The sequence below is a fragment of the Trachypithecus francoisi genome, unplaced genomic scaffold, assembly GCF_009764315.1.
Source record: "Trachypithecus francoisi isolate TF-2019V2 unplaced genomic scaffold, Tfra_2.0 Lachesis_group4, whole genome shotgun sequence".
NCBI lineage: Eukaryota > Metazoa > Chordata > Mammalia > Primates > Cercopithecidae > Trachypithecus > Trachypithecus francoisi.
Window position 1 is genome coordinate 43460350 of NW_022681469.1, and position 26073 is coordinate 43486422.

Here is a 26073-nt window from a genome sequence, read left to right on the forward strand (position 1 = left end):
CATGTTTATTAGTACTTTTTAATCAAAAGATGAGGGTTTCAAACTAATTGTTGCAGTGGTTACATTACATTAATTATCTTTATTTATTACTAAATAGATCATTTGTATATAATATGTATGATGCAAAATTATTTATAAAATATCATTCTTTGTTTTATACTTTATCTTTTCTATTATTGTATATAGTCACATACTACATTTCCAGATAATCTGCCACTATATGTATAAACCAGCTCACCAAGGACAAGGGATCTCCTACTCCAGCTCAACACATTATATTTACATATGTCATAATAGGACAAAAATAATAACAACAATAACACAGCGGGATTTCTCTATTCAGTGCATGTCATTTAAACTGTATACCTCTGCTTTAGTAGCAAAGAAAACAAATTTAGAGGAATATTAATGGTGTGTGTCCTGAAACTATAAAGACCTTGTTTACTGCATCTAAATGAATAAACACCCAAAAGGAGAGACAATAATCTTTCAAATGCCATTTTTTTTGCATGCATCATGTACTCTAGACGGCCCTGTGGTGATCCTCTTTATACAAGAAGTTTATTTTCCTATTGTGTCCACAGTTATTCCATCTAATCTTTTACCATTTTAGGGTCGCAATGAATGTTTTCACAAAAACCACAATATAGGATCCAAACAACTCAAATACTCCTTCAGTTTCCCTTGACACTCACATTAAATATATGATAGTGCACATACACATACATGTAAGGTATTTTTTTCCTTTTGTTATCTCTACTGAGAAATTGTCTGGAAATATAATATGTGACTATAAGACTTTTTACATTTTTGTATTTATAATGAAATTATCTAGGATATTATATATATGTATATGTACATACACATATATATGCTGAAGATTCTTAGCTTTACATATATAATCCATTTTCAAGAACATGGTAAATATACACTATAATGCCTTTTCTCTTGCTGAGTGAATAAAAATGGAGAATGATAAAGCAATTAGTTTAAATTCAATTAGAAAATGTATTGCAAGTTTGTTAGCTCCATATTATTAGGGTGAAAGGAAAAATAAACCAAGCTGGCCTGAGGAAGAGTGCTGGAGAGGGCTTACCCAAAGTTGAGCCTTAGATTTGGATGCTTATTGAAGGAATGGGGACACTGGTAGTGCAGAAAACAGCAGTGGAAAAGAATAAAACTGAGAAAAATTAAATCCAATGCCTTGTAACTTTTTTAGTACTCAAAACACTTAAGAATAAAAATTTTAAAGGCAAGGGCCCTTCTACCTATAGGGTAAATAATAAAGAATCCAGCCATTGTGTTAGACATTCCTGGGTTTGAATCCAAGCTCTCTACTTCTTTATAAAGCTATATAATCATAAAATGATTATTTCATTTATTAGAGCTTTAATTATTTTATGTTTAAAATGACAATTATACTTACTAGAGTTGTTATAAAGATTACTTGAGATATTGTTATTTAAATTATTATGATGAGGCCGGGCGCGGTGGCTCAAGCCTGTAATCCCAGCACTTTGGGAGGCCGAGTCGGGTGGATCACGAGGTCAGGAGATCGAGACCATCCTGGCTAACACGGTGAAACCCCGTCTCTACTAAAAAATACAAAAAAACTAGCCGGGCGAGGTGGTGGGCGCCTGTAGTCCCAGCTGCTCGGGAGGCTGAGGCAGGAGAATGGCGTGAACCCGGGAGGCGGAGCTTGCAGTGAGCCGAGATCCGGCCACAGCACTCCAGCCTGGGCGACAGAGCGAGACTCCGTCTCAAAAAAAAAAAAAAAAAAAAAAAAAAAAAAAAAAAAAAAATTATTATGATGAAACATGCTTGGTTTAATACCTGATATATAATAAATACTCAGCCGTCGATGACAGAGCACATATGTTAGGATCCTGCTTGTATTTTATTATCTTCTTAAAAAAATTCCCCATATATAAATTCACAGATTCTTCGCAGTAACCTTCTTCCCCCTCACACCCTCCCTCCTGCTAGGGTTTGAAGTCTACTGTTGAGAGCCATGGGCACAGTATGTTTACATGTGGTGGTAAGAAATCTTTCATCTTGAGAGTGGTGGGAAATAATGTCAAGTGGAGAGAGTGGGGCCATGTAGCGAGATTTTGAAAACTAAACACAAGACTTTGGGCTTAATACATGCGTTAAGGCAGAAAGATTTTAGATTTCAGATTTTTTGACTGGGAGAAAGCAGAAGGAAGTTGTATTTTTAAACTATGAGTTAGTCTGGGAGGGGTAGTGGTAGTTAATTGAGAGAGATGAAGAAATACTAGTGGCGGGGAACATAATTTAGGCTTAGGGCTGTGAGGATCTTGAAATATGAGAATAGGGAAGAATTTTCAAACTGAGAAATGACTCTTAAAAAAAGTCATATTTGAGTGACAGATCAGATATAAAATAAGGAGAGGGAAGAGGCCAAAACAGGAGAAAAAGCATATGTGGAATTCAGGTCAGATTATTTATGCTGTCCTGTATTCGTCCTGATAAGAATAGATGGGTGTATAAACATTTTCAGAGGTTAATTTTATTTAGATGTTTCTATAATAATTTAGGACCCAGATTTTAGTTTCTTATAGGGCAGCACTGATTTTAAACAAACACAAAGCTATATTTTTCCAGGGTTATGAAAACATGTATTGTCTCAAAAACATGTTGCCAATGCACTAAATTTGAATACAAGTTTCACTGTCTTTTCTTCCAGACTTAAAATTGCAATTTGGAGACATTAGTAACTTCAACTAAATAAAATAAAATAAAATAAAATAAAATAAAATAAAAGTGCCATTTTGATAAAATATGAGACAGACGCACACGATTCCTTATCCTAACAGTAAGCAAATGCATAATGGAAACTTTGATCCCTAAGCATTCCATTTAGAGGGTAAGGAGATACGGTAAATAGTGTTTCACAATTTTGTATAAAATCATTCTACATGTAATTAAATCAGCATCTTTACCCAGTAGTAGAGTAGGAGATTAAGAATAACAAATTTGATGAAGAGAATCAGAATATCTAAGCCTGAAGAGGTAGGAAAAATTCCCTTTAGGAAACTATTACTGTGGTAGAATTTTTGTAGGTAAGAAATATTACATCTTGGAAGCACTTTTACAAAATGGCATGATATATTTCTTGAAAATATGATACTTTTCCCCATAAAACTATCTAGTTCAGATATTTTCCTTGTGAAGTATGTTTAAAGTTTGTTTTGATTCTTCAGTAATCATAATACGATTACCACTATTAATTACTTCTTCAGTCAGTAATTATGTTTACTAAGTAATATTTTTCTAGAAAATTTTGCATTTTGTCTAAGCATTTACAATCAATGGCAAATTTTGTCAACTGTGAATATAGATCATTTCACTTATTTATTTCCAATGTGGGTACCTTTTGTTACTTTTTTTTGCGTAATTATTCTGGCTAAAACTTACAATACTATGCTGAATAGAAGCAGTGAAAATAGGCATCCTTATATGGCTCCCTGTTGGTAGTATATCCCATTATGTTTTTATATTGGCGTAAAATATATATAACATTAAATTTACCATTCTAACAATTTTTAAGTGTACAGTTCAAAGGCATTAAGCACATTCATAATGTGCAACCATCACAACTATCCATTTCCTAAATTTTATCATTATCCCAAACAAAAACTCTGTACTCATTAAGCAATAGCTCCCCTTATCTACGTATTTCCAGCCCCTGATAACTTTTGGTCCACTTTCTGTCTCTATGAATTTCACTATTCTAGGTACCTCGTATAAGTAAAATAATACAATATATATCCTATTGTGCTTGGCTTATTTCACTTAGAATAATTTTTTCAAGTTTCACCCATGTTGTAGCATTCATCATAATGTCATTCCTTTTTAAGCTTGAGTACTATTCCATTATGTGTATACACTACATTTTATTTATCTATTCATCTGTTGATGGGCATTTGACTATTGCAAATAATGCTAATATGAACACTGGTGTACAATTATCTGTTTAAGCCCCTGCTTTCAATTCTTTTGGATATACACTTAGAAGAGAAATTACTGGATCATATGTTAATACTATACTTAACTTTTGAGGAACCTCCATACTGCTTTCCACAATGGCTGCACCATTTCACATTCCCACCAGCATTCCTCAGTTTTTCTTTTGATATTAGCCATCCTAATGAGACTGAAGTATTACACAGTAGCTTTGATTTACAATTTCCTAATGACTAGTGATGTTGGGCATCTTTTCATGTGCTTATTGGCCATTTGTATACATCTTTATTGGAGAAATGTCTATTTAAGTCTTTTGCCCATTTTTAAAATTGGGTTGTCATCATTTTAAACAAACTATCACAAGGACAGAAAACCAAACACTGCATGTTCTCACTCAGAAGTGGGAGTTGAACAATGAGATCACATGGACACAGGGTGGGGTATATCACACACCAGGGCTGGTTGGGGTGTGAGGGACTGTGGGAGGGATAGCATTAGGAGAAATACCTAATGTAAATGACGAGTTTATGGGTGCAGCAAACCAAGATGGTACATGTTTACTGATGTAACAAACCTACACTTTGTGCACAGGTACCCTAGAACTTAAAGTAGAATAAAATAAATAAATAAAATTGGGTTGTTTTTGTTGTTGAGTTGAAGATTTATTTTTATGTATATATTCTGGATCTTAATCTCTTAAGAAATACATGATCTGCTAGTAGCTTCTCCCATTGTGTGGGTGGTTTTATAGATTTTTTTCTTATGTTTATGTATTTGATCCATTTTGAGTTAATTTTTGTATATGATGTTAGATAAACATCTAACTTTATTCTTTTACATGATGATAGCCAGTTTTCCCAACACCATTTGTTGAAAAGAATTCCTTTCCCCACTGAGTGGTCTTGGCACCTTTGTCAAAAATCATTTGACCGTAACATAGAGAGTTTATTTCTCGACTTGCTATTATACTCCCTAGGTCGATGTGTCTTATTGCCAGACTCACGCTAGCACAGACTTAGATTACTGCAGCCTTGTAATAAGTTTTGAAATCTGGAAGTGTGAGTGCTCCACCTTCCTTCTTTCACAAGATTGTTTTGATTATGCAGGGTCCCTTGAGAGTTCATGTGAATTTAAAATGCATTTTTCTATTTCTTTAAAAAAATGCAGTTGGAATTTGATAAAATTTGTATTGAGTTGTAGACTGCTTTAGATAGTATTGCAATGTTAACAATATTATTTCTTTTCATCCATGAACACAAAATGCCTTTCCACTTATTTATGATTTCTTTCATTTTATTCAGCAGCATTTTTTAGTTTTCAGTGTATAAGACTTTTGCTGCTTGGGTCAAGTTTACTCCTAAGTATTTCATTCCTTTTGATGCTATTTAAATGGAATAGTTTTCTTAATTTCGTTTTCAGTTTGTTAATGGTTCCTGTGCAGAAATGCAACTGATTTTTGAGCTAATAAATGAATTCAGCTAAGCTGCAGTACATAAAATCAGCACACAGTTTGAATGTGTATGTGCGTTTGTGCATGTGTGTGTGTAAGTGTAGAATCTTAGGGAGGGTTTTCTTAATATGAGATCATGTCAACAGTTAACAGAGATCATTTCGTTTATTCCTTTCCAATATGGTTAATTTTTGTTTTTTTTTTTTTTCTTGCATAGTTATTCTCACCTAAACTTAAAATACTGTGTTGAATAGAAGTAGTGAAAATAGGCAACCTTATCTTGCTCCTAATCTTAGGGGAGAAACTTACTACCTTTTAAATCTAACATGTACTGTAGTTACTTTCTCCTTTCATTTGAAATGTTATTCATTTAATCAGTTTTGCCAGAAGCATGTCAATCTTGTTAATTTTTTTCAAACAAAAACAACTTTTGCTTTGTGAATCTATCATTGTATTGTTTTGTTCTTCACTGATTTATGGCCTTATTTTATTAAATTATCTGTTCTAGTTTCTTTGAGTTTGTTTAGTTATTTTCCCCTATTTTTTAAAGAGTGATGGTTAATTTATATAATTCAAAAATGAATCCATTTTTATCATTTATTATTTAAGGCTATGAATTTTCTTTAAAACATTGGCCATATTCCAGACATTTCTTTACATGTGTTTTATCTTTGTTGTATTTTAAAATTCCAGTATGATTTCATCTTAAACTTTGAAGTTTTTAACAATTTTCTAAAATTTCCAAATATTTTGGCAATCAGATACTCTATGAGATGTGTTGAGGATTTCTTTTAACTGAGCACCTAATCAGTTTTTGTATATGTTCCATATATACTTAAGAAAACTGTATTCACTATTTCTTCATGTAAAACTATATACTTGTCTATTGGGCTGAGCTTTAACATTTATTGTTCAAATCTTCTATAACATTACTGATTATTTTTGTCTTCTTGACTTTTCAAAAAAGGGGAGAGATGTGTTAAAGTCTTCTACTATTTTGGTATATTCATTCATTTCCCCTTGTAGTTCTAAACGTTTTATTTCACATATTTGGAGGTTACTTTATTAGGAGCACACATGCTTGTAATTGTTATACCTTTTAAGAATAGTAACTCATTATTCCTAATAATTTTTTAAACCTGAAAGCCCTTTTTTCTGATACTAATATAGCTACATCAGTTTCCCCATGAATATCATTTGCTGGATGTAACTTTTTCCATTCTTTAACTTTTAATCTTTATGTGTCCTTTTACTGTGTGGATATGTCTCTTGTAAGATACTTGTGTCTAGTTCCTGTTTTCTTACTTTATCTGTCAACCCTTTACCTAGGGAGTTTGACTTATTTAGATCATTATTATTATTGATATGTTTTCACTTGCTCTCTTGTCTTAATTCATTTTTGTGCCCCATTTTAAAGTTTCTCCTTAATACATTCTTACCAGTTTCACATCCTTTGGGTTCCCTGCTACAGCAACCCAATTATGCTGATATTATCTAGATTGAGTTACATAGTTATGTGTTTCACTTAATCTTTGATCTTGAATCCACCCCCATTATTTATTCCACAATAACTTTACCAAGATATTTGATCAACTTTATTTTATATTTTTGAGCATGTTCTTTAACTATCTCTACTTATTGAAGCACCTGACCCAAGCTTTTTCCAGTGTTAGTCTTTGTGGGATAAACTTTCTTAAGCATTGTATGCCTAAGAATATTTTTTATCATGGCCTCATGTGTGAATGACATTTGAGCTGCATTTAAAACTGTAAACTTCATTTTATTTTCTTTCAGTGTTTTAAAATACAGATTTATTTTATTTTTCCATTCAATTTTGCTATTGAAAAATATTAATTGGACTTTTGTTCTTCATACATAATCTTTCTTTCTAGGCTTTTAGATTTTTCTCTTTATTATGGTATATTGTTTCATTTTAGTATAATATATCTGAATGTAGGTTTTTTCTGTCATTCTTGTTAGGCATTCTATAAACACATTGATTTTTAAATGAAAATAAAATAATGAAAACTTAAGCTGAAAAAAAAACTCTGTGGTCCATTGATTATTATTAATTCTTAAAAATGTGTCTCCGTCACTTTAAAAACTACTGTCTTTCTTCCAATATTATTTTTCTCTCTTTTTGAAACTCCTATTGTCTCTAATTTAGTTCTAATTACTCTATTCCCTGTATTGTTTAGGTGTTCTTTCATATGTTCTATTTCTTAGTCCTTTCCCTTATCCTCCTGGGAGATTATTTTAAAAAATTGGTTTTATATTTTACCAATTCTTTTATTTCTTTTTTATCATTTTCATTATGTTGTTTTTCCATTCTATAGGATTTTTTTCCTAAGCGTTCTGTTTCTCATATCTCTTATTTCTCCTTGGTCGCTTTGGTCATTATGTTTTTTGTTTATTATTTTATATTACAATTACCTTTGATGTTATTTATAATGTTGCTTCTTGCCTTAGTTTTGAAATAGTCATTTTCCTCAAATGTTTTGATATTTTGACCAGCTATCTCATTTTCTTCAGGAAATATTAGTTATTACAGATAGCAATATATAGGTGGAAAGGTTAGACTCTGTCTGTTTCAGTCCCTATGACCTCAGTAGTGGAGATGTGAATAAAATCTAAGGCGAAGAGCCTCTGATACTAGGAAACTACTATCAATCACTCCTCACCTCAAAGCAGTTTCTCAGATCAGGAGTTCACTTTTTTCTATCAGAGAGAAGTATTACCTTATAGAGAAGTAGACTCTGCTCTATCAGGCCTTCTCTCTCACTTTGTTGACTGGATTTTATAACAAATTATTTATTTTTTGTCTTTAAAGTTTGTGAATTTTTTGTTAGTATGTTTGCCTACTGTCACATCGTAGATTTTGCTTTACTGAGAAAGCAACCTTTTAAAAATATCATAATAAATATTTCTTCATAAAATAGGTATTCATTTGCCTACTGATCTATAAAATAAAGTTAAAACTTGGACCTTATTACGTAAGTAACTTATACCTTTCAAAAAGGTTGATGTAAGTTTTCTTTGTGAGCTTTTTCACAGGTGAATGCAATCTGTACATTTTCACTAACACTGGACTCTTACATCTTTTAATGGAGAAAATGCACTTTAGGTTACATGAAGTGTATTATACGCTTTGAAACTGAACTCAATTGTTTAATGATATTCAAAAAATGATTAGCCATTTACATGAAATAGAGAAGTACCTACAGCATAAAATTAAACAGAATATTAATTATTGTGCTTTAGGGCATAAATTAGACAATAACCAAGATCAGAAGAATATGCAATGTGGCTACAGTTAAGCAGGATTAGATTCATTATCAGAATTTCAACCCCATTTCTAAGGAATAATGCACTGGGTGCTGTCTAACCAGGTAATATGGAGGCAAGGAAGTGCTATAGTTAGGAACCTCTTGCTTTATTGTTGCAGTATATCCGTAATATGGCTCCTTCCTTAACATTTCTGCAACTTGCCACTTCTTCATTGAAATCTATCTGAATTCAAGCTCTTCAGAGGGAAAGTGCCCTTTTCCTAGTTCTGCCTCCCTCACTCCCTTTTTGTTCAATGTGTCCATTATGCTTCTCAAAGGCACAGTGGAAATGTACAATTCAAACTGGTGATGCCTCAGCTCATAACCAACAGGACTTTCAAAAATGACCTTGGAAAATTTACACTTTAAAAAGTATGACTAAGTGAATCACATCTTAGAAAAACTGCTTTTTGGATTTCTTCCAAAGAATTGTATTTATTTGATACTAACACACATTGTCTGCCTAATTTGCTCAACTTTGTCCCTATTTTACAGATGAGAAAATTGAGGAGAAATAGCGATGACTTCAATAGCTGGCTTTTATAGCTCCCTTCCAAGACCCATAAAGCAAAAATTCTCTTACAATTAAGTTTATATAAAATAAATGTGAAGAGTCCTAATAGAGTTAATAATGACAAAATATGAAAAAATACATCTGAGAGCCATATAAGTCTAACATGTTCTTATTGACATGCATATAAATTGATGTGATTTCAACTGTATTTTCAAATTTTTCCCCTCAGGTATATACAAAATTTATTATATATACTATAATAGACTATTATCTCAGAAACTAATTTTGGTCATAATATGTCCTTTCTTCATAATTATTTCCAGTCTGATTTTATCAATTCTCTCAGATTGAATTGGAGTTTATGATTCTTCATGAAGACTTGTTAAAGCATTACTTTATTATATGTTTTACTCCTAGTCCTTGAGGAAAGAAAAAAATTGCTTCTTATTCAGCTCTTTATTTATTGCACAGAAGTAGAATAAAGATACTCACAGTGGAAAAATCTTAAAATTTCAAATCCTGCATAGTGAATGCAGCTTGTTCTGGAATAACGAGTATTAACCTGAAATATGAATATTACTTAAATTTGATTTTCTTGGGAAATCAAATCAAATAGCGCACTTTGAATAATGAATTGGTACAATTTTGAATTGTGCATAAAACAACTTAGGTTTTCTGAAAAATTGTTCCCAAGAAGCAGTTCAAGAATTGTAGTGTTGCTATAATTGGATTTACCCTATATTCACTAGAGGCAAAAGTAGTTTTAAACTACTTTTGGTTACCAGCTGGATATTTATAATAATCTAGAACATTAAGTGTACAATGAGAAAAAGTGTGCCTTCCAGGAAGGGAAGAGTTTCTCATTTAATTAACAGTGTAAAACACCTCTTGACTGTGAGTTGCTGGTAGCACTGATGGTATTAAGAAGATCCCAAAATGTTCAACCATTATACCTAATTTGTGGGATGTGATGAACTTTCCAGCTTTGCAAAGATGCATATTGGTTTTTGTCCAAAATAATATTTTTAATTGTATCAATTTATAACCAGATCATATGCTGTATCAAACTTCCATAACTTTGTAAATATTAATAAGAATTTTCCTTCATACATGAACTGGTTTCTCTTTTTGTCTAAACACATATAACTTTTTTTCAGTGCATCTTATCCATAAGCATTTTACGCTGCATTTTTAAAAAGTTAATGCATACTCTTGTCTTGTTTAAAAGCAAAATGCCTTAAATTACAAATTATTATTAACAAAATGCCACATTTAAAGTGGAAAATATAATATATATAACTAAATATATCAATTTGCACAGAAGATTTTATTAATCTTTTCTTCCTTTTCCCTCTCAAGTTATCTGGAAGTATTTTGGATGTGTATAGTGATGAACAAGGAATTTCACCAATTAACATGGGGCTTACAAGTGCTTCTTGTCCAAGTAGTCTACCAATGAAAAGAGAAATTACAGGTAGTGTTGTTTTTATAGTTTTACCTTTTTTACTTTTATTAATGACGTAAGTTATGAGTGACATATATTGTGCTAACTAGAATTTTAAAAGTATAACAAAACAATTATGAAAAAGAACAGACAGTAAATTCATCATTTCTTTCTATGATAATCAAGCAGTAAGTTAATATAACTAATAGTTTGACTGAATTGATTCATTATTTTGGAAATTGGGCAAATACATATGTTTTGTATAAATATATACATATATATACACACTCTTATATACACATACATATATAAAAGACAGCTTCATTTAACATAGGTTCATTTTTATATTAAATAGATGCCATTTATTAACATGGTTACAAAGTGATGTAATAAATTAGAGAAATTAGTCTATTCTTTGTATGCAGAATTTGACAAAAAACAAATATTGGATTTTTTTCTTTTTAGCTTGTTTTATGGATTTCATGATAGACTCACATTTAATTTTCTTCATTGAAAACAAACCCTGAGTTTTCAATAGTTTATTTCAAAATTGTTACAATTAAATTATAGGAGCATAGTCAAGTGCTTCCAAAATAAATGAGGAAATCACCCCAGGGTCAAAGGAGCTACTTTCCCAAAGGTGTAACAGCTGATTACAAGCAGAACTGGATCAACGTAAGGGTTTCCTGACTTACAAGTCCAGTGTTAGTTCCTCCATAAAAATAAAGTAAATCAATTCACTTGAGATTTCTACAATAAACTTTTGGTCTGGAGCTCAAACACCAGTCTTGAAGAATTTTACATAGTTAATGGTAAAATTTTAAATAAATACAACGTGACCACTCTTAAAGCTCAATCAATAATTCAAAAATGTATATGCATCCAAATTATTCAGACTATAATGACTGTAGTTTTTAATAAATACACTTAAATAAAATGTATTATTTTATTAACTTTTAAAATTATAACTCTAATAATATTGTATTATTTTTGTTGCATAACAACAAATTACCCCTGAAATTTAGCAATTTGAAGTAATAAATATTTATAATCTCAAAGTAATAAACATTTATAATCTCATTCAGTCTCTGAGCATCAAGAATCCAGGAGTGGCCTAGTGAATTCGTTCAGACCAGAGCCTCTTATGAGGCTGTAGTCAAGATGTCAGCCAGAAGTACAGACAGCTGAGGCTTGACTGAGGCTGGAGGATGCACTCCCAAGGTGTTTCACTCAAGGTCTTGTGGGATAGTGCTGCCTGTTGCCAAATGGTCTTTGTTCCTGACTACTTGGACTTCTTCATAGGGTTGCTTGAGTGTCCTCATGACATGACAACTAGAGATCAAAGAGATGCCAATGTGAAAGTTAAAAATTTCTCCTATTATCTAGCCTTGGATTCCATACTAGTCATTTCCACAACAAGCTAGTGGCTTCACAGGTCAGCCTTATTTATTTAATGTGGGAGGGAACTACAAGGTGTGAACACTACAAATTAAGAATCATTGTAGGCCATCCTGGAGGTTGATGGTCATATAAATACAACCACAGGGAAGTGCCATTTACTGGAAGAAAGTGTGGAATTGCTTCATATGGATATTTGAGAAATGTAGTGAGTTCCAACTCTTGGGATGTAGAAACAATAATTACTAATAAAATATTTAGATTGGAATAATTTCTTTCTGAATCTCAAAATCCTGAAAATAATAATTGAATACTATATTTTCTGTGTACTATATTTCTTTGGGTTATCACAATGATTTTAAGGTAGGTATTGTATTATAGTCATTTTACAGATGAAGAGCCTGAAACCCAGAGAAGTGTGGCAATAGATCACATCGCTATTAAATGGAGGGCCAGAAAAGAAATTCAGTTTTTATTATCCCAGAGCCTAAAAGCTTTTCTATTGCCTTTTACTGAAGAGTACTGTGTTCCAAATTTCTGAATATTTGCATCAAAAATATTATTGTACCATTTAGAGCAAATAATATTTTATTTTCACCTAGGAGTTCTCAATTACGTTGCCTGGAGGGGTTTTAAGGTAGAACTAAGCATTGTTTTTATTATTTTTCTTTTGATCAGAAACTGACACTAGAGCTTTAGCAAAAGAGAGACAAAAAAAGGACAACCACAACCTCAGTGAGTATATATTTTTCCATATAAAATTAATGCAAAAGGAAATGCATAGATGTTAAGGTGTATGGTCTTTTATTATACTCCATAAGTATTTTGATGTCAGATGGCCAAAATTAATGCACATACAACCTGATTTATTTTGGGAAATATTAACAATGTGAACTTTCAGAAAAACTATCTATTTTCACAAAATGAAACATCTCGAATTCCCTCCTTGATCATTCACTCCCAAAGAGGCTGCCTGTGACTGAGATGAGTGCATTTGGTTACATTTGAATTCTGTTGTGACTCACTGATTCAAAGGTTTAAAGAGATAAAAGTGACTTTTGAAAATGTACAACATTTAAATAGTAAGAAACATAACTCTAGGTTCCCATTCTTCTGTGTCAATTTGCTCCTCCCTTCTTAATGATATGTTATCTGAAAGGCATTGCTGTGTTGTAGTATTGAATTCCACCTCTGGAACAAATAAAGCTCTCATGCCTTCCTAAGGGTTAATTAGACTCTGATAACAGGTCATATGAGATGGAGAAATCAGGCACCTCCTTATTCAGGAGGATGGACCTAGGGAGGTGGCCTGTGCAGGCTCTGGAAGTGAGCTCAGGGAATTAGGGAGGAAATTGCTTGTGCTGATAACCCAGAGTATAGTTTAGAAGGGTTCCCTTGGCCCTGTGGCTGCCTTGCTGAGTGGAGAGAGGCATGGCCAGAGAAGGCAAGAGTGCTTTCTCTAAATATTGATCAGAGTAGTAGCCTCTCTTGTCTGGATCTAAGGACAGGATTGAGTGAACATGTCAAAAATGTTGTGAAGAGTGAAACCACCGTGGCATGAAGTCGTTTAGTAATTTCTTAAAACTTGACTCCTTTACAAATAACTAGTACTAGGTATGAACAACATTGGGGAACCAGATTTCTCATTATAATTAGCCATTTAAAAATTCATAGACTACTATCTAAGAAGAGTAGAGAAGAAGGTTCTGACATTCTACATAAGATAGATTTAAATAAAATATCTTAAATAAATAAGAGAGGATAAAAACAGTCCCTTATTTTGAGAAAAAAAACTGTGAACTTGCTTCATAGTTGTTCTTCATCTTGTATTTAAAACTGTGGCTTATAAGAGTTAATGTGTGTTGACATAAAATTATTAATAAAATCTTATTTATATATGCATATGTTATATATATACATTTCTATATATGTATATATGTATTATATATGTGTACATATGTTTCTATTAGCTTTACCTTTATTTTCTAGTCAGTGTTTTTTGTGGTGTCATTTAGCTGTTTTCTGAATTATGTGCACAGGGGAAATAGGATTGGTGAAGAGGGAAAATAAACTGTTACCAGAACCGATTATATTCTCATTTTAGAGGAATCACAATATATTATTCCTAAAGGTCAAATTCATTCATGTACTTTGCTTTGTAGAGTAAGTTCATCAAGGCAATTCATAGTCTGATGACTTTCTTTGTTTCTAGTAGCAGTTCATAATTCTCAAATGTGAACTGTTTAAGTATTTTCCAACATTTAAAAAATATATTTTCCTCTTCTTCATATCCTTTTCTACCTTTACTTCCCTGAAAGGTTTAAACGTATCTGTTGAAAAAGATACCACATATAAGTATATGTTATGGTTCTTGATATTAGGAATATAGAGTAGAAGACTGCTCTTAGAGAAGAGTAATACAGGAAATTTGACAGATATATGTTTTATGTTGAATATTTATGATGTTCAGAAAATTGCCATAAGCAATGAATGTATGGAAATGCAAAAAGAGAAAACAGTCTCTGAATAAGAGCTGATATCAGTAGTTTTCAAAGCATTGGCCCTACAAAAACAGTATCAGCATCACTGTGAAACTTCTTAGAAATAGAAATTCTTGCCCACTCTTGTCCCTCTACTTCCAGGACACACTAAAATTAGAATCTTTAAGTGTGTGGTGCAAATCTGTTTTAATAGTCCTTCCAGGTGTGTCTAAAGAGTGCTAAAGTATAACAACAAGTTATTTATATATTATTGGAAACTAAAATAGAAAACTAAATTTACAGTCTAATCAATATACATTTATTTACCACCTCCCATATGTCAAGCTCTCTGGTGATACTAAAATAAGTAAGTTAGGTCCCTGCCCTCAAGGAGGTCATAGAGTCTATTTGGATACACACACCTACTATGTGCTAAACATTGTTAGGCTTTGAGGACAGTATATGAGAAGAGTAAAGAGTGTTGCATGACCTCAAATGATTACAATCTTGATGGATTGGCAAATTGTCAATGTATGAAATAATCAAACAGATATACATATGAATATATATATACACATTTCATTATGAATATTATAGTATTTTAAAGAATTTTAAAAAATATTTCGTGACAAAATGTTTTTAAAACTGTAAATTGTATATTTATAATTCTAATATTGAAACTTTTGTTTTTAGAATAAAGAATTTTTATTTTATTCTTGAGAAGTATTATCATTTGACTAAATGGAAAGTTTTTTGCCCATTGTTTTTAAAAGATTATTAAGAAAGTTTACAGCTGACCAAAAGTGAACTGTGCATTAATGAGAATAATCAATAATGTTTCTTCTTTAATAGTTGAAAGAAGAAGAAGGTATAATATTAATTACCGAATCAAGGAGCTTGGCACTCTTATTCCAAAGTCTAATGATCCGTGAGTTCAACAATCATTTCTATAATAATGTTATAATTTAAAGACCTCCAAAAATGAATGGGAGGGAAGAAGGTAGGAGAACCAATGACTAGGAAACTAAGCAGCTTATGGCAAAAATAAGGCTATTGCTGGGCTCATTTTAAAATGTCTATTCCAGGCTGATTGTTATTGAGCATCAGGGCTGTTACAAGAGTTGTCCGTTTGAGCTGTAAGGTGTAAATAAGTTATTTCTCCTCAATTCATAGTGAGTCTTTCTGTAAGGTGACAATATTGTCAAATTTAGTGATAATGTCAAATATTACTTATGATATGGACTGCTATATTCAATTTTTATGAGTATAACAATTCTCCCAATTTAAAATTTGCATGCAAGTGAAAATATAATTGTTAGATTTTCCAAGGTCCCCAAATTTTGGAGACACACAAGTAACAAATGGAATTGTAAAAGCATATTGATTGATGCTAACCAGGCTTTGTGCTGTATGCACAAAATGTCCATCAAACAAATTACTTACTCTTGTAAATATTGAGAAATAAAATGTTAAGTTAAAATATTGAATGTTTCTTTAAAAATAAGAACACCTGTAATCCCAGCACTTTGGGAGGCCGAGGTGGGCGGATCACTTGAAGTCAGAAGTGTAAGACCATCCTGGCCAACATGGTGAAACTCCGTCTCTACTAAAAATACAAAAATTAGTCTGGCATGGTGGCGCATGCCTGTAATCCCAGCTACTCAGGAGGCTGAGGTGGGAGAATCCCTTGAACCCAGGGGGCAGAGGTTGTGGTGAGCTGAGATCACGCCCCTGCACTCCAGCCTGGGCAACAGAGCAAGACTATGTCTCAAAAAAAACAAAAAAAAAAAGTGAAAACATGGAATCTGTAGCATTAATAATGATTTGAAAATATTTCCTTAAAACTGAGAATTTTTTTCCCTCCAAATACTGGATATTATTCATTATCCAGAAATGATCATGTTTGATAAAGTCATACTTGTGTGCCAGGCACATTGTCTCATGCCTATAATCCCAGTACTTTGGGAGGGCCAAATAGGAAGATTGTTTGAGGCCAGGAGTTCAAGATCAGTCTGGGTGCAATCCCACCTCTAAAGAGAAAGCAAGCAAGAAGGAAAAGAAAGGAAAGGGAAGGGAGAGGAAGGGAGGGGAAGGGAGGGGAGAGGAGGGGAGGGGAGGGGAGGGGAGAGGACAGGAGGAAAGGGAAGGGAAGGGAAGGGGAGAGAAAGAAAGAGAAAGAAAGAGCAAGCTGGGCATGGTAGCATGAACCTGTACTCCAAGCTACTCAGGAGGCTGAGACACAGGTATCGCTTGAACCCAGGATTTCAAGGCTAAAGTGAGCCATGATCGCACCATTGCATTCCAGCCTGAGTGATAGAACAAGACACTGCACCTCCCCCCCAAAAAAAGTTACGTTTGTGAGATTTTGAAGCACTTTTTCTCTAAATGCGAATTTGCTCATTTACTTGGACAATTCAACAATTCGTTAGAAAAGGGAATGCAATATTTGTCCTTATGTACATATTAGACTGCAAAGACATTTAGGGCTGAAGAGCTCAGGTCTAATTTAGACTCTACTCCAAACTCTTCAAATCTTTTAAAGTATCTAAACATGTGACTCTGTTAGCTAAAGAAAACACTTGTCTTCTCTATATGCCTGTGTTTTTATAAAAATAAAATCAAATAAGGTATATGGGAATAGTTTGCAAGTTATAAAGTTTTATGAGAGATTATTACTCCAAATTTTAATAAAAACTTTATCTAAAGACTCCTTTCTAGTTCTAATTCATTTTCTAGAACATGGGATGGTAAGCATTTTTTATAAAGGGCCAGATAGTAAATATTTCAAGCTTTGTGGGCTATACAGGAAGTCTTTGTCACAATTATTTAACTCTGGCATTGTAGCACGAAAGCAGACACAGTCAACATGTGAATGAATGAGCTTGACCGCATCCAGTGAAATGTATTGACAAAAATAAGCTATGGGCTATAGTTTGTCTACCCTTAGTCTGGAATATGAAAATTCAATTTACTATAGACTCGTATCTAAAAGAGACCAGAATTGGGAAAACCGCATTGCAAGCATTGTTTTTCTCTTCCTTACGAATCTCAGAAGGAAGGGTTATTATTTGTTTTAATTCTATTATGTTGTATGTAGGAAATAACATTTATTTGGGGTCTAATGGAAAACACATTAATTAGATATTGAGTATGTCTATACGTGGATCTTTCTGTATATCACAGGTAGAGAAGACACTTCATTGAAATGTGTGGCATTCCAAAAATCTCAGTACCAATTTTGTTTAAATACATTTTATTCCTTGGCTTGCTGTGGCCTGGCCTGTTACTCCCGTGTCCCTTTTTAGGGTTTAGCAATGATGGTCCCACGGTTGAATCCAGAGCATATCCTCTTAAAATGGACTTTACCTGAGAACCACGTTCTGGCTCCATGGACTAAGGAATATTCGTCTAACGTGACAAAATTATTTTGGATCCATTTGTCACATTTTCAAATGTTATTAGGGATGATCTGAAAGTCACAGGAAACAAGAATGCTGGGGAAAGGGAAGGGTAGCATAGAGGAGGCAAATTTACTTTGAGGGTGAGAAAAGGAAAGAAGAAATGACATTATTATGTTATGACAATGAGAAAATTAACAAACAGTGGATCTGAAAAAAAAAAAGATACAAGATTTTAGTTTGAGTTTAACAAATTTTTGAATAACTTGTTGAACAGGTGACTACAACCATTAAAATGACTAAGAACAGTTTTTAAAAATAAAAAGTACATTAAAGTATACAATTGTCTAGTATGAGATATTTCAAATTATGTGCCATACCTATTAATGGGTCAGGGAATCACTCAAATGAGACAAATGCAGCATTTTAAACAAACAAGGAAGAATAGCATTGAAAATATGAGAGTATTACATGTAAAGAGAATAGGAAAGCTCTGTGAAATCTTTGTTGCAGTTTTATATACTAAGAGTGTGCCAAGTCACTCAAGTCACTATGTAAAACGTATTTCTTGTGGCAGATGCATTTGAAAGGTGGGAAAGCCACAGTTGGCAGAAGGAGTACTGAACTAAGTGAGGAAACCTGGGGCTTATCTCCTAAACCCCATACACTCTTGGGCAAATGGCAGCAACTGTGGCATAGTTGACCTTTGAGTACCTTTCCAGCTCATGGTTGGAAGATATTTTGGAGTTGGCTTAGGAAATAAAAGTTAATACCTGAAGATACTTTGAATTCTATGAAGTTTTTATTTTTATGTATCAAAACATTCAGAAAGTTCCATTTCTTTGCAGGTCATAATGGTGAGGTCAGAAGGAAAAGTAATATAGAGAATAGCTGTAATTGAGAAGGATAGGTTGAGAAAATTACGTGAAAAAAAACACGACGGGGCAATGACAATCTCTTGACTAGTGTTAAAAAAACAAAACTGCAGCAAAAATAACAATCAAAGAGAAAGAGTGAAGAGCTTCTACAACATGTAGTAGTTGTCCTCTTTAGCTTTCTTGGAAACACTTTTGTCTGTACGTGTTTTTGTGAGCCATGTTTACAAAAATTACATACATAGAAATTTAAAAATATTATTAGATCATTAATTACTCTATTACTCTTGTTTTTGCACTTTAAAAAGTTTTCTAAATAGTTTGAAGTTTTTTTACTTTATCTTTCCTCCCCTCTACAACCAAATTCCTCCTGCTTTTGTGTAAGAATGATAGTTGGCATAGCATATGAGACCTGACAAAGCTTTCTAAGTCAGGAGTCACAAAATGTTGAAGCCAATAAATAAATAAATAAATAAATAATTTTAAAAATTCAGACCTGTCATAGTATTTTTTTCTTTATTTTTTAAAATCTTTTTAAAATTATTTTTTAATGCTTTTAAGTGGATGTACACTCCTCAGATAACAACAGATTGTACATTTTCCATAGCTTTGCCTGGCAGCGCTCCTTACTTACTCCAATTTATACATTTGTATTATCTGCTCTGACTGTAAATGCATTCAGGCTTTCAATCCACCAAAGTTTTAAGATCTTAAAAAATTGTTGTGCAGAAAATGAAAGGCCAGCATCAACAGTCAACACTTATTCTTTAGCCATGCCTTTATTGGTGTGTCTGTGTTTATGTGGTACCACCCTATATAATATTTATAATGCCTCTTTGCTGAAATTGTTTTGGGAGAGAGGCAAAAGTCTCTTTAGTAAATATAAAAAATAAAAAATAAATTAAGAAAGAACCTTGTACATTAAAATGTCTTTAAAATAGAGGAACTTAAAAAATGTATTGTAAGTGACATCAGGTACAAATTGAAGGGAGGCTCATTGTGTGTTCTCCACCACCATTTTGAAGATTTGTTTTTGAACTAAATAGTACTTTAAACTTCAAAGTTGTCTAGGGTTATCTTTTTTTTTTTTTTTTTTTTTTTACATATTTCTCTGTCCTCAAGTTTTTCTTCCCATGGGAAAAGAATGACACAAAATAAGGGTCCATAAGGCTTTTGCTACTACTTAAATTTTAGTTTAGAGTCCATTACACGATTCAGTTACAGATACTTGGTTTAACACCAAAGATAGCCTGTCTCTCCCCACCCTTCCCACCACCACCATCCCACCCATTCCCCTCACCCCCTGTGAGTGGAGTGAGACCAACAGCCATTATAGCCTTAAAGACGTGACAAAGCATTTTCAAACTTGCGATGTCCATTGACAATGTTTTGGTGCACTGCAGTAGAACAGAGCTCTTATCCAGGGTCCAGTAAGCATTTTCACCTGCTAGTAGAAAAATGTCTTTTTTAATATTTTACTGCTAATGGCACTGTCTCATCACCAAAAATATACGTAGAAAAATGTTATATTTCCCTACGTGTGTGCTTTACGCTATATTGAAAACATCTTGTGACTCTAAATTAAAAATGCATCCAGGTTTTCCAACAACTCTGATTAACACTTAGCAATTAGTTTGGACTCATTCTCCAAAATATTATTATTTCTCATGCAGTATTACATTCATTAATGTATATTTTCAGATACCAAAATCAGTAGCCTCTTCCACAATGTCATATCTTTAATTCCTTCTGTCTTAAAAAGTAAGTTTTAATGAAATGATTTCTTCTATGCTAAAGCCTAAAAAGTTTCCAGTAATGTTTAATTATATTTACTTATCTTAAATGTATTTAAAAACAGCTACTCATATCAAGCTTTTAAAAAGTTTTGATGATGTTTGTACAGAAAAAAATGGCTGAATGGTTTTAGAAAGTTTGCTCTATTGCATAAAGTGATGTTGCCAGAGTCTGATTTGTTTCACAATTGCTCAGGATCACCATTCAGGAGGGACCTTATTTTTTTCTTAGAAACATAAAAGCAACCTTATTAGAAAGTAGGTTAAAAGATTGCTACATTTGAAATGATCTTAAAAAATTTAGGCTTAAGTCCTCAGTAATGTACATTTCCTAGTTCATTAATGCAGAAATACTGCACATAGATTTTAATCTTGGAGTTAATAATAAAAGCAATTTTCACTAAAAATATAAAAACTGTAACGGTAGAATCATGATATTGCATTTAGCTCTCCCACAAAAAGTCACTTTATTACTTTCTTTTGACACTTATTTTCATTCTGGGATTAATTTTACTATATAAGGGCTTCTTAACTATTCTATTAAAATTTCTATTCAGAAGCAATAATATCTAAGAGTGAATAATAGTCATGTAAATCATTATTTCATATTAATGTAAAAGATTTTGTAAGTTCTTATGAATTCTGCTGACATGCACAATTGTGAAAAGGTTATCTCTCCGTTCTACAGTGATATGCGCTGGAACAAAGGAACCATTCTAAAAGCATCAGTGGAGTACATCAAGTGGCTACAGAAAGAACAACAGAGAGCCCGAGAATTAGAACACAGACAGAAGAAATTAGAACAGGCTAACAGGCGACTTCTACTTCGGATTCAGGTTTTTATAAGAATGTTGCCATGAGCCACATAGCTTACATATGACTCAGCTGTCATCAGTTTTCTTCATTGGTCTCATTTATTTTTTCTCTTATTAACAATTATTTTTCCTTTTGAAGGATAATTTTACTGCTTTTTAGAAGTTCGTGAATTGGATTGTTTCAATTAGGTTTTGACTAGAAATCCAGGATCAAGATAGCTGAAAATGTATATATGTATATACACATATGTGTATATATGTGTGTGTGTGTACATATACATATATAATGACAACAACAAATTACAAAATGCATAAAATATAACACATTTCATAAATGCACACATTATTATCCCAATCAAATAATAATACTAAGTAGAACGCTTGTTTCTCTAGATTATATTGGACATTAGATTCTCCCCTCCTTCGTTCATTTCTTTCCCAACATTGCTATGGTTTTCATTGCCTCAAGGAGTGTTGTGCCAGTTTATATTAAGTCACTTCTCATCTGTTCATATAATCCAAAATATCAAAACATGGGCTTTTATAACTCTCAAGATTTTTTTAAAATGTGAGTATGCTTAGCACCAGGTAAAGCATTTACTGTTTCCATGAAAAGGTACTGCATTTATGGTGAGAAATTAATCAGGAAGAATAAATAGATGACTTTCTGCTGTCTCCAAATGGCTGTATTGTAGTCTGAGCCACTGTGGAACTATCATCAGTCATAAATTCCTTTGTAGAACAATGAGACCGAACTTAAAAAAAATCTGAGTAATTTTCTCAGAGTTATTTTTCAGACATCAGAAATGTATCAATTTCATTATTTGCAAAGATTATTCATAATTTGCATCGCATTATTCTTCATTTTAAATGCTTGTTAATATTTTGATTCTATGTCTGGCTTATTCTCTACTGTTAAATCCAATTTCAAAGATGTTATTTAATGATTCTCGTTTGAAATTACAGGAACTAGAAATTCAGGCTCGTACTCATGGTCTGCCAACCCTGGCTTCACTTGGCACGGCTGATTTAGGTGCTCATGTCACCAAACAGCAGAGCCATCCTGAACAGAATTCAGTAGACTATTGCCAACAACTGACTGTGTCTCAGGGGCCAACCCCTGAGCTCTGTGATCAAGCTATAGCCTTTTCTGATCCTTTGTCGTACTTCACAGATTTATCATTTAGTGCCGCATTGAAAGAGGAACAAAGATTGGATGGCATGCTATTGGATGACACAATCTCTCCATTTGGAACAGATCCTCTGCTATCTGCCACTTCCCCTGCAGTTTCCAAAGAGAGCAGTAGGAGAAGTAGCTTTAGCTCAGATGATGGTGATGAATTATAAGAAATAAACAGACCGAATTCATCAACTGGAAAGCAGTTCTATGCTGGTGCTACGCAATTATGCTCTGTGTTTCATATGTTGCTTTGGCTTATTTTTTTCCTAAAGGAATGTGGTGTTCATGAAAAACTGATAGAAGCAACAGAAGAATTCGCAGGAAGAAAAATCATGGTGTTAATGAATTATTGAGGGTGGAAAAAAGGTGTTTTCTTCTTTGACTACAGAGTCCAAATCCACTTAAATTCTGTTTTACTGGAAAGAGGTACAGCATAAGAAATAGCTCTTTACTGATGCTTTAAAAGCAGCAACTTGGTGGTGTACTACTGGAACTAATGACTGCAAAGTGTAAAATGACTGAAATATACAAACAGTCTCTTAGTTATTCATTTCCATCTTCTCTTCAACTTTTACATCAGTCTTCAAGAATCAAGATCAGCATATCAGGTGGTCATTGCCTTTCTCCATTGTCTAGTAGATATGTCTAAAGTTCAAACTCTATAGGAGAAATAATGATATAATAGATTATCTGTCACTTGTGGTTGAAAAGCAAATCTACAATAAATGTGAGAATTTTCCACAATAAAATATGGATGACTTATAAAAACATTGGTTACTAAAATTAAATCCTCGTTTCTTTAGTTGGTTCAATTACACTAATTCTAAAAGCATCCATGCATATTTATATCTCCAAACTCTGTTCAGGAAAAGGAACACATTCAATATTTTCCTCAGGAATATGGACCAGAATTGTATCCCTTCACACAAACATACACCCACAAGTATGCACATAATTCAGGTAGTACATGTTCTTTTGTTTTCTTCATTCTTCTGACTGCATCCGAAGAAGAGATGTCAGACCACCAATTTTAATAAATAAAATATAAAAAGTGCCCCTACAAGGACAGTTTTCAGGTACTTAAAACTTCTCATCATGTCCAGTATTGGACAGAAATCAATTAGTTGTTGATTTGGTTTTGCTCCAAATGGATAAAATATTGAAAATCGAATTGCCAATTGGCAAAATAATTATTAAAACAGAAACTATTCCTTATTATTTTCAGTTCTGAGAGGAGCATAAGGTTCTATTTCTATAAGCACTTAGTGTGTCTTATGATCTTTAGTTGCACTGTTAGCATTTATTGTAAGCACTTATAACTATGATGCTTCATTTAGATTTTTATCTCTTGCGCTTGTTTGAGGTTAGCAAATTAAGTTACCAAGCACCTTGCTCTGTGCTGGACCTCCATGAGTGATCATCCGATTAATCAGTATTTATGGAGGCATACTCAGAACTGCAGTGAGTACTGAAAAAACGTAGAATAGTTGAAAAAGAGATGGTCTTACTCCTGAGGTAGTTAACACGAATGCATGAAAAACAAAAACAAAAGATAGACGACATATAGAATAAAAAATCTAAGCATAAGCTGTAAATACAGAAGGTCAAAGAAAATGAAAATGAATGACAAAGTTTATGGGAACAGCAGAATTTGACTTCTCTTTGAAAGGCATTAATTGAGTGAAAGTGAGGGCATATAAAGGAATAATATCAACCAAATGATAAAAGTGAGAATAATTGGGAAAGAATCTTTATAGGACTTGCATTAGAAAAATCTGGATGCCCTAGATGTCGGGAGTTCTGAAGCATAAGACTGACAATAGGTTGTGAAGGCCCTTAAAAACTATGGTGAAATAATATAGTATTAATATAATAGAAGCAAATATTTTTAGTAGCCAGGAGGATGCTAAAAACTAAAACGTATATTACTAACTTGAGTGAGATGTAATCTTTCATGAATATTAAGCTTTGGGATAAATTTTGAAAGGATCTTTTAGTTATTTCTCACATGGAAAATATGTTACTATAAAATGTGAGACCCTAATGCAGATAAAAGAAAAAAATAGTAAATCCTTATGGTATAATAATTATCTCAGGCTTAGTTTGTATCATTTGCTCAGATTTTGGAGAATTAAAATAATTTCATTGTTTGACATGGAAAAATAATTACTAACTTCTGGGTACAGTCATTAAAGCCTGATAGATAAATTAATCTGAAATATGCCATGTGAAACAGCTATTAGATATATCTTCTCAATAATTTTCAAGAAGATGTTACATACTTTTAATTCTATAACAGAATTCCACTTAAATTATCTGAGTTGATAATTTGATTAAATGTCAAAAAGTATAGATAAGGAATATATTTTGGAGTTCATGGAAAACACACCAGTTTATTAGATAGAGACTGGCCTCGGTTCTCATTTTATCTACTCTTCTCATTTCTTCATATTTTGAGTATCCTTGCACCGGTGATGTCATTACTCAGTCATTATTTTCCATTCTGTTAAGGTACAACTACTGGGCCCTGAAACCTATCCTTCACAATCTTGGCTGAGATAAGGACTTGGCACAGGATGATAGAACCTGGTCACAGATAGATCTGGAGAGGGAACTGATATTTGCTGCTGCATTTAGATTATGAGATGTCGGGGAACTGTAAAATGGGTAATGAACTTTTAAAGAGGGTAAAGAGTTGTGCTGTTTCCCAGTTAACTGAAATAGATTAAAAATTAATTAGATGGTAGTTCTTAATTTTTTTTTTTTTTTTTTTTTGAGATGGAGTCTCTCTCTGTCGCCCAGGCTGGAGTGCAATGGCACGATCTCGGCTCACTCCACCTCCCGAGTTCACGCCATCAGCCTCCGGAGTAGCTGGGACTACAGGCGCCCGCCACCACACCCAGCTAATTTCTTTTTGTATTTTTAGTAGAGACGGGGTTTCACCGTGTTAGCCAGGGTGGTCTCGATCTCCTGACCTCGTGATCCGCCCACCTCGGCCTCCCAAAGTGCTGGGATTATAGGCTTGAGCCACCGCAACCGGCCAGTTCTTAACTTTTTAAGGCAGATCCCTTGAGAATCTAATGAGTTATAGACCCTCTCCCTAGAAAAGTATAGAACAGTTTATATGGACAACAATTTGCATGCATTCAGAGATCTTAGGGACCTCCTGAATGTCAAGTGAAAAATTCCTGAATCAGGTCTGTTAGGTGTGCAGTTAATGTCATGTATAACCATGGGGGGACCCCTACTTATCTAAATATAATTATCCCAATCCTAATAATGAGGAGGTTGCATAGGAAAGTAATAGTGTACCAAAAATTAGATTATTTACTGAAAAAGTTGTTCATTTATAAAGTAGTTGTTTTTCAAAATGTCCTCCCCACTCAGCAAACTACACTTTCTATTTATTATAT

At 33.0% G+C, this 26073-nt stretch overlaps 1 protein-coding gene across 10 annotated transcripts in view; it reads left to right on the forward strand.

Annotated features, from left to right (window-relative positions):
* Positions 1 to 23430, forward strand: part of TFEC (transcription factor EC) — a 223055-nt gene extending 199625 nt beyond the window's left edge. For all 10 annotated transcript variants that reach the window (XM_033192952.1, XM_033192948.1, XM_033192947.1 and 7 more), the window contains 5 exons: positions 10637 to 10751; positions 12798 to 12854; positions 15452 to 15527; positions 21354 to 21501; positions 22447 to 23430. In XM_033192952.1, the coding sequence (XP_033048843.1) occupies positions 10637 to 10751; positions 12798 to 12854; positions 15452 to 15527; positions 21354 to 21501; positions 22447 to 22827 (777 nt within the window). In that variant the 3' untranslated portion in view covers positions 22828 to 23430. The remainder of the gene's footprint in view (positions 1 to 10636; positions 10752 to 12797; positions 12855 to 15451; positions 15528 to 21353; positions 21502 to 22446) is intronic.
* Positions 23431 to 26073: the final 2643 nt, after the last annotated feature.